The sequence below is a fragment of the Cavia porcellus genome, unplaced genomic scaffold (assembly GCF_034190915.1).
Source record: "Cavia porcellus strain 051 isolate PalLab524CR breed Dunkin Hartley unplaced genomic scaffold, mCavPor4.1 scaffold_22, whole genome shotgun sequence".
NCBI lineage: Eukaryota > Metazoa > Chordata > Mammalia > Rodentia > Caviidae > Cavia > Cavia porcellus.
In genome coordinates this window covers 19,080,789-19,095,275 of record NW_026947505.1, presented here as the reverse complement: position 1 = coordinate 19,095,275, position 14,487 = coordinate 19,080,789, and the positions used below count along the sequence as shown (strand labels likewise).

The 14,487-nt window shown below is 35.4% G+C and overlaps 1 protein-coding gene across 15 annotated transcripts in view; it reads right to left on the bottom strand.

The window, feature by feature from the left end:
- Ptprk (protein tyrosine phosphatase receptor type K) overlaps window positions 1-14,487 on the bottom strand; it is a 498,623-nt gene that overhangs the window by 192,199 nt on the left and 291,937 nt on the right. For all 15 annotated transcript variants that reach the window (XM_063232882.1, XM_023564542.2, XM_063232877.1 and 12 more), the window contains exon 7: window positions 8,654-8,947. In XM_063232882.1, coding sequence (XP_063088952.1) covers window positions 8,654-8,947 — 294 coding nt within the window. The remainder of the gene's footprint in view (window positions 1-8,653; window positions 8,948-14,487) is intronic.

The window sequence follows — 14,487 nt, the reverse complement described above, 5'->3', positions numbered from 1 at the left end:
AATTTCATATAATCTTTACAGAATCTGGAGCTTTCAGCAAGAAATGTCCCCAAACATTGGCGCACTTTTCCCTTATTTTCTCCAAGGGGAGCAGGTGATTGTTGCAGTGGTCTGATACATATACAGTGTGCACGCAGATGCCAACGGAGGACTCAGCGGCAGAAAGAGATGGAGAAGCATGAAGAAGATTGTGAAACTATGTGAATATTTCCCATTTAAACAACTTTTCAAATGTCATTCACATTTCCAAAATAATTACTTTATAAATATAAGGTCTATTTTCTACAGTATATTTTTTCAAAAGCCTTGTGCTAGCAAAACATACATATTTGCATGTAACATCTGTACAAAAATACGAGGCTTATTATATTGGACAAGATATAACATGGTATACCTACTTAAAATAATTTATGTAACAGGTAAATTTTTGTTTGCTAATTAATTATAATCCTTTTGTTTTGGAGAGGCAATGTAGGGGTAGAAAATAAAAACATGACCAAAAAGAGAAAGACGAATTATTAAAACTCAACTTCACTAAGTTGAGTGAGCTGAGACAATTAAAATGGACATCACTCAAGGATTTCTGGGCCATGTCATATGTAGTGACAGCTGAATTTGCACAGATTGTGCCTTGGGTGACATGAAAGGCATGAATTCCTGTCCTTTGAAGTTCATTTGCTATTGGATTCATGGAATACTTACAAGGCTCCAGATTGAAATTCGCATTATCTCTTTACTTTGTATGAGATTCTTTCTGTCTGCACTTTACATTCATGTTGGAGGAGAGGAAAGAGGAGAGGAAAGCCCTCCCTGCATGAGTGAGCACCTGCAAAGGAGTTCTTAAGATGATGATCCTATGTCCAGATTGCACAGAATGATGAAATAATGAGACACATTTTTTTTTCTTTCAAGAAATTGCTCCCCAAATGCTAGTTATAATTAAGACCATTCTTAATGAATGAGTTCCACAAGTAATCATTTTGCTGTGTTCTCACCAAGTTATCCTTAAAGGTTAGGGGATACTTTTTGTTACAGCCTGATGCAGTTTCCTTCTTTATTCCAAAGATAAGAGTGTCTGTACTGATTTTTTTTCCCCATTTTTCCTAAAGAAGTAAGTAGGGAGGGAATACTACAGGCAGAAGTAGTTTCCTGGGGAGAAGGAAGACAGTCTGGAACATATCTATGTATCATCGTGACCACAATAGCACCCTACAAAAGCACACACAGGTTGGATCTCTAGAACCCCTGTTCATAGTGAACACATCTTGGAGTTTGGTATCTGGAATCTTTAACGTTCACATAGGTTATTTTCCTTCATCAGACACTTTCCTGTTATTATCATTCAAGCTGTGTTAATAAATCATTGTATTTTTAAAGGCATTTGTGTACCCTGATATCAAATAAAATTCCAAGGGCTTGAGGGGAAATGCAGGCTACTTTGTGAGATGGATGCTGTTAAGTAAATCACTCCCACCTGTCAGCTTGATTGTAGCATGCAAACTTCAATAAAAACAATGAAGCCAATAAAAAGAGTACTTAATGATACCATTAACGGACTCAACATGTGGTAAAGTGCTAAGGATAAATATACACAGTGTCATTTTCACTGCTTACCAAATGCTTTTCATCAACAATGTAAGTCAGAGGGGCAAAAAGTTAACCTGACAACTCCAGTCTAGTTAGTAAAGGTAATTACATTTTTGTTGATAATGTTACCTACAAAGAAGTGTACCATGGACTGAGATGTATAATTAACTGTGCATCTTACTCCTGACCTAAAACTTTAAAAAGATAATAAGCAAGATGATTTCATAATCAATCATTTATCTCTCACACTCTTATGCTGGGAGCTCCTGACACTACAGATCTGTAGCACAATGTACATGTCAGTTACCTTAAAATGTCTTTCTCTCTGTCTCTCTGCTCTCTGTTTGTCTCTTCCTCTCTTTAAGTCCCATGGAAACTCAGAATAACATTTCTGTAATCCAGGAATCCCAGAGTTTTTACAAAATTATCTTGATGACTGAAAATTGTAATGCCTTCATCTCTTCCTATGTACTCCCTATAAGTGGATAAAAAGTTTTCTTTAAAGAAAATGCAAACAATCCTTTGGTGACCATTAGCGTCAGCATTGTTTCACAGGTGTGTAATCACGGCTAAGGCAATAGGTTTTAGTTTTCCAACATAAGCTTTATATCCAGGTCAGTATGGAAAAGTTTACAATGCATAAGAAAATTATATTTTGGCAAAAATTTTCTACCACTTTCATTAGACTTTAAAATATTTTATATTTTTATTATGGTATGATACTAAAAGTCAATAAGGATAAGAATTTGTCTTACTAAAAGTGTATCTTCTACAGCTTTGAGTGTGGCAGTCAGTAAAAATTGGAGTCTCAATCAATTTTGTGCAATAAACAAATGTCCCATCTGGTACACAGTAGCTCTAGAATTTCTGCTGTATCTAATTTCCTCCTCTAAAATAAGGTCATATATTATATGTTTTGCATGCATATTACTAATATTGGACTCTATATATTGAAAAGGAAAAGTAATTCAAACAATGAAATAAATTAATCACTTACAAAAAAATCTTTAAAACGTATTTACTGAAAGACATTTTCTTGATTTCTGATTTCTCCTGTAAAAGGAGAGGAGTGTAACGATTAGAGGCAAGGTCTTTAATCATACTCCTGTCTTCTCTGTCTCCAGTTTCTCTTTATCTTTAGCCTGCAATAATGACAATTCGCTTCATGCAAACAAGTGAATGGAGCTGGATCCTGCTAGCTGTCTGCTCAGTCAGTACCCCAAGCCCGCTGTGGGGCCAGAGCCCCAGTGCAGGACACACAATTCAGTAGCGTGTACACCTCGGTTAGACAAGGTAGCTCTGCTTGGACTTCTGCTCTTTCCTCTTTGCATTTTACTGTGCTTAGAGATTTGATTCTGTGGAATAACGGAATTAAGCACAAGCCTGCATAAATTTGAAGACCTAATATTTAACCTTGTATTGCTAATAAAAATTCAAATCAAAAAAGATTTCCAAAACAATTCAGTGTTTTTCAAATGGCAACATTAGCCACACAGTGTGAGAAACAAAGTCAAGTTATTATTAAAAACAATTCTACATTAGGCTTGCATTCTTTTAGACTTCTAAGAAAACTGTAGAACTGTTTTCTAGTACATTATTGAATTTTATCTTTAGCGTTCTTGAATGTAATAATAGTAACATTGCTTCTTAAAGTTATTCAAACACAATAAAGGCAATGCATAAGATTATATATCAAATTTAATATATTTTTTAAAAATTTTCAAAATAAGCATTGATATGTCATCAATTTACATCGAACGTTGAATCATCCTTTCACTGCTCAGCCACAGCAGGTATTAGCAGAGCTCTTCATTTTGTGGTAAGCGCTAAGCTGAGCACTGGTAGAAACTAGCTTTTGCCATTGATAACTAGCGTAGACTAGCATGACAATCAGTTACTATTTTGTTGATGACGCTCTAGACAAAAAGCCAGAACTTAATTCTATAATGCATAGTAAATGAGTGAGTAACCCTTTGTTTTACTTTTACTTTCCTTCCTTTTCACTTCAGGAGAGAGAAGGAGGCATTTTTAATAAATGTCTATATGTGACAGGAGACACTTTCCTATCATGCTTCATAGATCCCCATGTTTCACCCAAAATTGCCAAGAGCGGTGAATTTTGGGACACGGGCACCGAGCCGTTTTCCCAACTGTGTAAACAGATTACATTCTGGACCCTGAACTGTTGACCTCCCCTACCAGACAGAAGCTGCTAAAATGTCAGTTAATCACCACGCAGCTCCACAATGGGCTACCCAGAAGCACAAGGCAATTCCGAAGAGCAATTTTCACGTGAAACTGCCGAAGTATGCAATGCAGGCAACTCCTGATGATGGCATATTTTATTTCGATGTAATAAGAGAAAGAGAAACTGTATTTTCTTTGCTTCTATACCAGATGGTATACCCAGAGGAAACAAACACACAGTTTAAAAAAATGCATATTTTCTCTGATTGTTCAATGGAGTTTTTAAATTACTTCCCATGTAAGACAACTTCACATTTATGCCATTTTAAAAAGTGTATAAAGTGCCTCAAGAAACATTATGTGAACAATAACGGGTCAGGATGCAGACAAACAGTGCAGTAATCAGACCCCTAGGTTCCTAGAGAAGCATGAAGCACACTTAGGCGGTCTCTGCTACTGGAGGCTCTAATCGCCCCATCCTAACTTGAGAGACCCCAAGTCAGCCAATAACACTCACCCAACAATGGCAATGTTCTTTGGAAAGTAAACAAACAAACAAAAAATAGGTTTGGCAACCACGCAGGTAGTCATTTTCAGAAAAAAAAAATGAGGAAATACATTTTTTATACATTTTGTTAACTAAAGTTTTAAAAATACAACCTATATTTAAGTGCTCAACACCAGTGTACTGTGCTTTTAATAGAAGAGAAGAGAGAAGCATCCAGAAAGCTATGCTTTCTCAGGGAACAAATAGAGACTGTAGTCTTAAAGTATATTACCCCAAAAAAGTAATACACAGGGATAATGTTAGAATCTATAGGGCTTATTATAGCAACCTGTTCTTAGTAAAAAAAAAAAAAAAAAAAAAAAAAAATTTGAAAAGAGAGATTTTTGCATTTGTCTAATTTCTTGAGTTTTCTACTGCCTTGTTAGGTTTTAAATGTCTAAAAAATAAAGTCTTAGGAAGTTCATATTTACTTATGTATTTAAAGTTTTGCTTTTCAATTCTGGTTACTATTTAAGCTACTATTCCATGCAATTTGCTTTATTTTGTAAAAAAGTAATTGTCCTGGTAGAATGCAATCAACCATGATAGTTTTGTTTTTTAATATGCTGCAGAAGTAACTAAATAGTTTTTGCTAAATTGTTCTCTTTTGCATTTCTTATAGACTTATAACTGGCAAAAGCCATGATCTTCTTGGCCCTTAAGAGACAGTCTTGTTCAAAAGTCTGTGTTCTTAGTTTGTAAAATAGACGTTAATGTTTGTACACTGTATTCAAAAGTTTTACAGTTTTTTATGCATAACTTAGATATTCTAAAGCCGTTACTAAACTAGAAGAATTGTATGACTCCTGTTGGATGGCCTGTTGTACTTCTGCTTATTCATTTTATATTTTACATTAACAGGAGGAAAATTCACCAGGGACAAGAGTTAGAGGGACTGGAAGGGAGGTTTTTAAAGTACCAGACAACGGGTTTCAGCTGCTGTGGCCAAGCACTTTGGAATTAAGACAAGTCGCTGATGGCTTGAAGGTTTTCTTGCCTGAGTATTAAACTCAACAAACACAACAGTGACATGGTAGTACATCTAACTCAAAAGATTGATGTCAACAGAAAACATATGTTGATGAATTCACTTTATATAATGATTCTAAACTAACTCTGATCAATACTTATCTAAAAAGTCCACAAGTGTAAAATTAATTCCTTTGGACAAAAGTATATTTTAATGGATTTGCTGAAAATTTATTAACAGAATTCTTCAAAGTAACTTTATTTACTACTGCCAGAAATAAAATATCAACATCTTAAATGCTTTAAAATAGGTTTCTAAAAATAGTAAAGAATAAGTAGTTTATTCTTTAATTGTTCCTTAGGAGTCACAAAAGTTGTTTCAGTATAAAATAGAAAAATGAAATGAGAATTTCTAAAGTTCAGAAATAATCTTATAAAACTTTTATGTGAAATGAATAACATACTTCCCACTAAGAAGGATTTATACTATGAAGAATAAGATATACATGACATATTAAAACAACTACTTCAAAATAGTCAATATTAATTCAACCAGACTATACTCACGGTACAAACCTACTTTCATAAGTGATATATTCCTGGTTGTGATCAAAATATAGGGTTTTATATATTCTGTGTTCAGTGTAACTTACAAAACCAGTAACCACAATGCCATTAAATAGAATTACATGAGAACTTCTTCCAAATGCCATAGCTGGGATCTTAGAGGGAATATTTCCCTGGATTCAAAGAATTTTGAAGAATTTGAAATCTTTATTAAAATCAAGTAGTATGAAATGTAGCCTACGTTTTACTCTGCTTTGTTGATGAGGGATCTCTGGCATAGGCCACGAGAGGTCCTGCTAAAGATCAAGCGATTTTTCTAAAATTTTGCTGAAGAAAAGTGGACCTTGAAGAGGGAAATAAATACACATCATAACTTTAACTACTACAAGCTTTAGATACGCAGTACTTAGCAATCACATTGAATTTCTCTTTTTCAGGATAATTTTAGAAATACTGCCACATATATTTGTATAAGATTTCCCTCCTTTTCTTTTAGAGAAAATATTAGTAGACATTCTTAAGAGTTCACAAACATAGTTTCCTTCAAGTCTCCAACACACTTGAAAAATCTCTAATATGTCGCCTTTCTCTCAAAAAAGTTGTATCACACATAACTGTGGAGATGTTTATTATAAGTGTGACACACATTCATACCATTGAAGATGATTTTTACACCAACATCTCTAAAACTGGGAAAAAAAAGCAAGTCATTGACACCATTTACTTAATATAAGCATATACTATACAAACTAATTGTTTCTTAAAGAATCAAATAAAACTACTAATGATATTTCAAAATATCAAGGTATTTTATAAGTTAGAAAGCAGTGATGGTGTCAGTTACTTTTATTCTGTGCCCTCCTACACAGGTGAGACTATTTTCAGAATCAAGTATCTTAAAGTGCTATCCTGGCATATTTTCATTTATTGCAGTTCACCAAGAGCATGAACCTTAGCATTACACATGGAAGCGTGATGTCCATTTGCCTGGTGCTTTTTTTGTAAACAGTGATTTGATCCATGGAGGACATAACTAACTTTAAAACACAGTCTCATTCATATGCAATCTCCATGGCTTTTATACCAACGATCAGTTTCAAATAATTCCTCCATTAGCAAAAATCACATTACACAAATGTGCACACTATGCTACTGCTAATTTTTAAAGCCATATTTGGAAAAAAAAATCAAAACCAAGCCAAATATTTAAAAGAAGTGTAGGCAAGGAAAGCAGAGAGAGGGACTTGGATTATCAAATCATCATTGGTTCTTGTATCCTGAACATACATTATAGAGATAAGATGCGGAAAAGAGTAATTTTACTAGAAATCAAAGAGTGATGTTATAGAAAAATGAATGATTTGCACAGTAAAATGGCCTCTTGTTTGTCTTTCCGTATTACTGTGGAATACTAATCTTGGAACACGTAGTGAACTATTCTTGTATCTCTGCAGTTTCTGCTTTCAGTCTCTTCTCTGTACTAGTTGAGGTTCTGAAGTCAAATTTACCGGAATGAATATCCTAAGAATGTTTTATCTCAAGAATTTGAACAGGAAGGTGTATCTTTACAAAACATTTTAAACGAACTATAAAACTTCAGCTCAGCAGTGGAAATATTCTTGTAGGATTAAATGTTTTTCAAATAATAAAGTATGGTGCCAACCAATAAATTAGTAAATACTCTACTGCCTAAATCTCAAATGAATGAATGAGCTGTTAAATTGTTCTTTAGTAAATATCTCTTAATGGGTGCTTTAAATATATTGATTTATCTGGGTTGACACATATTAACAGATTATAGAGTTTATTAGGTAATTGAATGAGTTTTGTATCTATTATGCTTCACTATTCCTGGTGAACAGCTCAATAATACTGGAAATAACAAGCAAATCTTCTAGAAACAAGATATATTATATAAGTGCTTACAGTTTCATTAATTTTCACAGTTTGTTTTCAATTTTCAGAAACTGAATTATCAATTGGCCAAGGAAAGTATTTCAACAAAATGGGTGATGAATGCAAAATACCTTTTAAAGTAAACTGAAAATCAAACTGCTTTCTATAATAAACACTTCCCTAAAAACTGCACCCAAAGAACTTACATGATAGAATTTTTCGTGGTGCTTGGTATATAGCTAACAATTCCTCCAATTATAACAGCATGGTATAGTAAAGAGTCAGAAATCATGAGCATGTTTTATTTCTTTTTCTTCTTAATTTTGCACACTATTATTTTCTTAGCTCTGTAGCAGACATGCCAAAAGCAAGAAGAAAGCTTAGACATGGAATGAAAGACTTTCTGTGTTCTACAGCTAGCTGTCAACTCGCTAAGCTAATTTTCAATGGATTTTTCAAACAGAATAATGTCTCATGGAGACATTCTCCAACTGTCCTGAGTAACTTTTCTGATTTACCTGGTATGATAAGGCCCCTGCACAGACTAACACATTATTGAAGAGGACAATTTTCACATGGTAAAAATGTGTTCAATATTTCCTTAAACTGAAAAAGTCTTCTCGCTCAACAATACTTTCAGCTACAGCTATCACAAATGTTTGGATTGAATACATAAATGGCTCAGCAAAATCACCATGCAAGAAATGAAGCCACTTTCACAATAACACTAGAATAAAGGAAGCACGCACTGGTGTCAAGTCAGCTGAACTGTGACATAACCAAGGTGACACATTATTTCGGAGGAAGTCTCCTCGTGCAGCCACATCATTGCGAACAGTGGGAACTGTCAGTATGGCACGTGCCATTTCTCCACAAGGTACGAGGGCCCTTCAGTCTTACCTGCACATTTGGTTCTGGTGATTAGTGGAGGTCCTGGCAGCCCTGTTCCACCTTCCCCAGGTCTCGTCAGGAGGACACGGATCTCATATTCCGTGTCGGGGTCTAAATGCCACAATTTGTAAGTGGGAGCGTTCACCGCATGGGTTTCTGTCCAGGATCCTGATGTCATCCGATATTCCACTTCTTTCAGGATAATGGGCCCGTCGCCAATGATAGAGTTGGCATTCAGCTGAATCAGCAAATAAGTCGGCCCAACACCCAGCAGCTGGGGAGGAGCAATGGGCCTTGGTGGTTCTAGAACAGAAGAGCATGCACTGTAATTAGACTCAAAGCATTATTAACAGGTGACTACATGTCTCTTAAAGCCTAAACGCTTAGTGGATGACTCATGTAAGAGTGGATATAAGGAACACCAGGGTAAGAGTGGTCTGGCCAATGTACTTTTAAGAGCAAATGCTTTCCTGGAGGCTATGATCATTTTAGCACAAGTTTTCTTCCATGAATTGTATGCCTCAGTGGGAGATTAACTTGAGAAGGTATAGTAAACAAAGCACAAAAAGAAAAAGTATTTGTAGATGAAAAACTCTCATTAGCTACTAAGTTTAGAGCTGATGTCTTACTATTTTGTTCCATTGATGAAAAATAGCCAAGCGGTCCTTTCCATTCTGTTCTTGCTTTGTTTTTTTTCTCCTCCAGAGTTCTTGCAGATAAGTGAAGGAGAAAGTCTCTGCGAAGGCCCACAGGAAAGTCAGGGCTGGGTACTGACCTGTCCCTATACACCCATCTCACAGTGCGAGAAATGGAAATTTACCCATAGGTAAAATCACCAATGGCTACCTATCATTGGCCGTTGGGAGCAGCACAGGGTGAGACAATCTGTCACAAATCAAATGAATGTCAGAGGTACAAGGCAAGGTAACTTTTGATGGCTTAAGATGTTTTGCTTGCAAGAAATGTTGGGAAACATTATTTTAATGTTTGAATTGATAGAAATGGTGAACAATGTAAGACAGCATTGGCTACCACTAACAAGAATTAAGAGCAGTGAAAATTGGAATTTTATGAAGGATTTCACAGCTTGAGCTCTGCCTATGTGTTCTGCTCCCAGGGACTGTTAAGTCGTGGGGTAGTCATTAGTACAATGGGTTGAGTGGGGGTTTTCTTTGAATATGTGCAACACTTCTCGCACATTTCAGGGAAGTTCAAGTGCTTTAAAAGGAAAGTGCTTTTCTTTATAAAGTAATTGCCCCTAAATTCACTTAAAAATTATTTTTCAGATTAAGCCAATCACATAAGAGGAAACCATTGAAGACAAGCACACGCTACCCTCAGCTCACCCATCCCAGGCAGAGATGGACTGCAAAAGACACAGGTAGAGGGGAGTCAACAATATGCAGCCAGTGCCTTTCAAACACAATTTTCTATTTAGTGGCAATGCACTCCACATGAAAATAAAAATGCAATGCTGAGAAATTAAATCCACAGAGAGGTTTTACCTTCTCATAGAGATTTAAATGAAATAAGATTTTTCAGCTGGACCTGAAGATTTGGTTTTTAATTATACTTTCACAAACATTACTTGCATAAAAACCCTGAATTAGAAACATCTCTAACCTTGTTAACCTCAATCTCTGCACAGACTAAGAGCATTTTTAAGAATATTTCTTCAAAGGTCACAGGGAAATTGCTTATTTAGTAACTACTAATTGCTACCATATTCTATAGGATATCCATATTTTGAGTATCCATATAATATTGTGGGGATGAAATGGTTACAATAAATCAATAAATTCATTATTTTAAACTGACATTTATATGAAAAATAAATAGTACATTGTGGTAAATGGAAACAGATGTAACACAATATTTTACCCTCCAAAAATACTTGAAAATATTTCATTTAAATAATCATGGCTCATTAAGGCAATAGCTAGCAAACTAGCAATTAAAAGAATAAAACAAACTAGTAGTTAATTATATTCATGTTTAAGATGAAAATAAAACTACCATCAAAGAAGATAACATATGTTATATAAAATGGATATGTTTAGAATTATTTCCATGGAAAAGAGTTCTCAACACCTGTTTTATAAACTTTAACTGTAAAATGTTTTCTATAGCTTTGTTAATTGTTTCAAACAATATGTAGTTGAAACTGTTTTCTAGATGAAGCAGTTCCAGTTTCAAAAGTGAATGCAAAGAAGTTAGCTCAAAAGGGGAATGTAAAACAAAACCATAATGGCTTAGAATTTTCCTTCATCCTCTAGTAAAAGACTCTATGTATTTCATACCCTCAAATTTTATCAACTAGTCTAACTTTTACAGTCACAGTTTACAAAAGCCACAAAGTTTATAAAAGTTTTCATAGAGAGAAACTAAAATGAAGTTGAGTACAGAAATGAACTTAATGGAAAAAATGCAAATGTCTTCTCAGACTCTCCAAATGTTGCGCTTATTTTGAAAAGCAGTCTGTATTTGTGAATAAACCAAGTTGCCTCATCTTTGCAATGTGTCTTTTCCTTCCAGATGGTTCACACACTAATTTAAGCTCCAGCAGGAAACAATGCTACACTGAGAGCTTGCTGGGCTTTGACTCACAGTAACAATGCCACACTACTTTAGAGATCAACAATGCCCTGCACTGGTTGATCTGACACTGAGTGTGAGGAAAGAACAAGGACAATATACCAAACACATTGTGAATAATAAGCCCTGGGCTGAGGGAGAAGTTTACGGGCAGCCTGACACGTGGCCTTCGGTAAGACCATTGAATGCTGGCTCTCACTCCTCAAAATCCTACACTCCTATCACAGAGACCAAGAGCTCACGAAAGAGTCGAAGAAGGAAAGAAATAGTTATAGAAACCACAATACAAGAAGTAAGTATTGTATTTCACCTGGTATGTCTCTCTATGAGTAAAACAAAATTTGAAAACAGAAGACCTAGTTTAAAAGCACACATGTAGAGAAAGAACAGGGTACATCAAAATACGTTATTTAACTCAGATTTACAATTTCATCATTAGTAAATAAGGCACTATTTGAAGAAGTTTAAAGACTGGATGTTTCTAATGCCACAGTGAACTCTACCTGTGGTGCTATTTTGCTTTGTTTTCATCTTTGCCAGTATGCACATAAATTTTAAAACCAGAAATTAATATCCACCATTAGTTATGTGTCAAAGAAGAAATGAGTGTGATGTAAAAATGTCCCTTGTCCTGAAGAATAACAGTAATGTCTCTCTGATGAGTTTGACACCTTGCCGGTAATGGTTGGACAGAGAAGGGGGCAGTTCAATAATCAAAGTTGTAGCTCAAATCATGAACAGCGGCAGTGTTTAAAGGGGGTGGGACCCATGTGCCTTGATTAATAGCAGTATGATGGGAAGTGAAAGTCACATTAATGAGACTAATGTAGCACTATGTATTAAGATTTTTCTGTTGGAGACAAAATAAGTAGCCTTACATTAGCATGTATATTTTGTTTCCAAACCCTTGAGTACAAGGAGGTTTATTTATAAAATCTCTATTCATTTAAATAAAGTATGCATGAATTTTAATCAGTTAGCAAATGAACAAGTAATTGTTTTGCAGCAATATTAATATTCTTCCAAACTTAATACACTATCAGACCCCGAGGTGTGGTATAAATAAATCCCAGTTGTATACTAGGTAGCAACTGAACCATGCAATCCTCAAAATACAAGATAAACTTTGCCAGTTAACTTTCAATTAATGGCTTAAAGCCGTCATTCTAAAGCCACCCTATTATAAGATCCCAGTTACATATTCAAATTGCTTTGTTTTTACATTTCAGATAACTTTGAAAAGTGTCTTGAAATCCAGTAAATCATTATGAAAGCGTAGTGTCATTCAATTAGTTCTATGATAATAGAATTTTACAAACATGTGTCTCTTATCAAAATCCAGCTAATCAATAAAATACAAAATCAGAAAGAAAAGCCAGGGAGCCAGGAAATGTCAGTAACACAGTAAATGTCAAGGCAAATAACATTTCCACATCCATCTTTCCAGTGAGATAAATGAAACACCTCTCAATCCTATCTCCTTCCTAATTGTTTTATTTATCTGCTAAAGAGGGCTTGACATCAAGAATCCTAAATTTAATCCTCCGGGATGGAAGCAGCCAATAACATTAGATTGACCTTCCGCGGCTGCTGTCACGTATTCTTACAAAACAAAACACTGTTCTCTCTCAGTTTTTGAATCCAGAAAACCAAAATCAAGCGACAGCAAACCCTATGATTTCTTGAGGAATGAGGTAAAAATCAGTGCCTTGCTTCTTCGACTTCAATCTCCTAACCATACTTTGATTACTTTCCCTTCTGCCTTCTTTCCAGTCTCTCCTGGTTTTCCAATCCAGGGGTCCCTGGTGGTAGGCATTAGGCCCAGCATGGGCAGTTGCAGATGCTCTGTTATGTTTATATCTAGATGTCCCTCCTGGACCCAGCACTCTTGGGAAGTGACTGGTTCAGTCCACTGATGAGCTTACAGCCGGTTTGCTTTTAGGAAAGGGGGCATGGGTCAGAAGAAGTGTGTCCCTGCGGAGTGCCTGGAAGGATTTGCATCTTCCTGGGTCTTCCCTTCACTTGCTTCTGATCCCAGCACTATGCCATCATCCACTTTTCTGCCAGGTCCCTCTGCCATGCTGTGCTTCCCAGAGCCACCTGACTACTGACTGCAACCTCTACAAGCTGTGGGGCACAGGAAACCTTTCCTGCTTCAAGCTGTAGGGAAAAGATTGCGTCTCAGTGCTAAGAAAGTAAGACACTCACCATTTCAAATTCTTTAATGCAATCACATTTACACAGATTAGTTCGCCATACAAGGTAACATGCACAGGTTCCAGAACCTGACATGTTTGGTGGTAGGGGCACTTTTTATCCCAACACAGACACTGACTAAGACCCCATCAGTCCTCCTGGGATATGGCTGAGTTCTACTTTTTTCCAGTTAATAAGAAGCTTGGGAGTAGAAAATGCCTCACTTGAGTAAGTTTTCTAGCTAGGTTCAAAGTACTGCAATTATAAAAGAGCTTAACATTTCGTTTGTGTTATGATTTATTTTTACTATTTGCTGAGAAAGGAAATGAACAGAGATGGTAAACATTGCAATGGCCATGAGAGTTGATGCTCTTTGCCTTAGACAAATTCCTACAAATTTCAACTTTGGAATATTTTCCACAGACACCAAGACAGATTGTTTCCCTAATTTTTCCCCATTTGTCTACATGAAAGAATTACTTATTTACTTAGTATTCCCCTTAATGAAAATTTGATGAAGTTCTCATATCTGCTTTAAAATAGATTCACTGCCTCAATATTTCTCATTGATTATTTTCATCCACCTTACCTATTGGACGTTCAAGAAAAGGGAAATAAATGGTAAAAACAAAACAAAACTGAGAGAAAGGACGACACCATCGTACCAAATAAGCCAGTATTTGCCTTAGAAGCTCCCTACAATAGTTCTATATGATTTTAAATTACATTTCAATAGGATAACAATATAATTTAATGGTACTTGAGTGTTTCAAGACATTTGAAATAATATTAGTAATGAAGAGGGAGATAACCTTTGTTTCTTTCAGAAATGAAAAGGAGATCACTCATAACTTGAAACATTTTCTTTGGGCATTTAAGATAGCATGTGTGACAATGTGAGTTATTTCATTTTTGGCTAGATAAGAATTTCAAAAGTCTTAGATTAATCTAACAAGGTTTCTCCTATACTCCATGAACCATAATGAACCATAACCCAGATATATTTATGAGTGAAATTCTCTTAATATTTCTAGATTTTTTGATACTTGGAA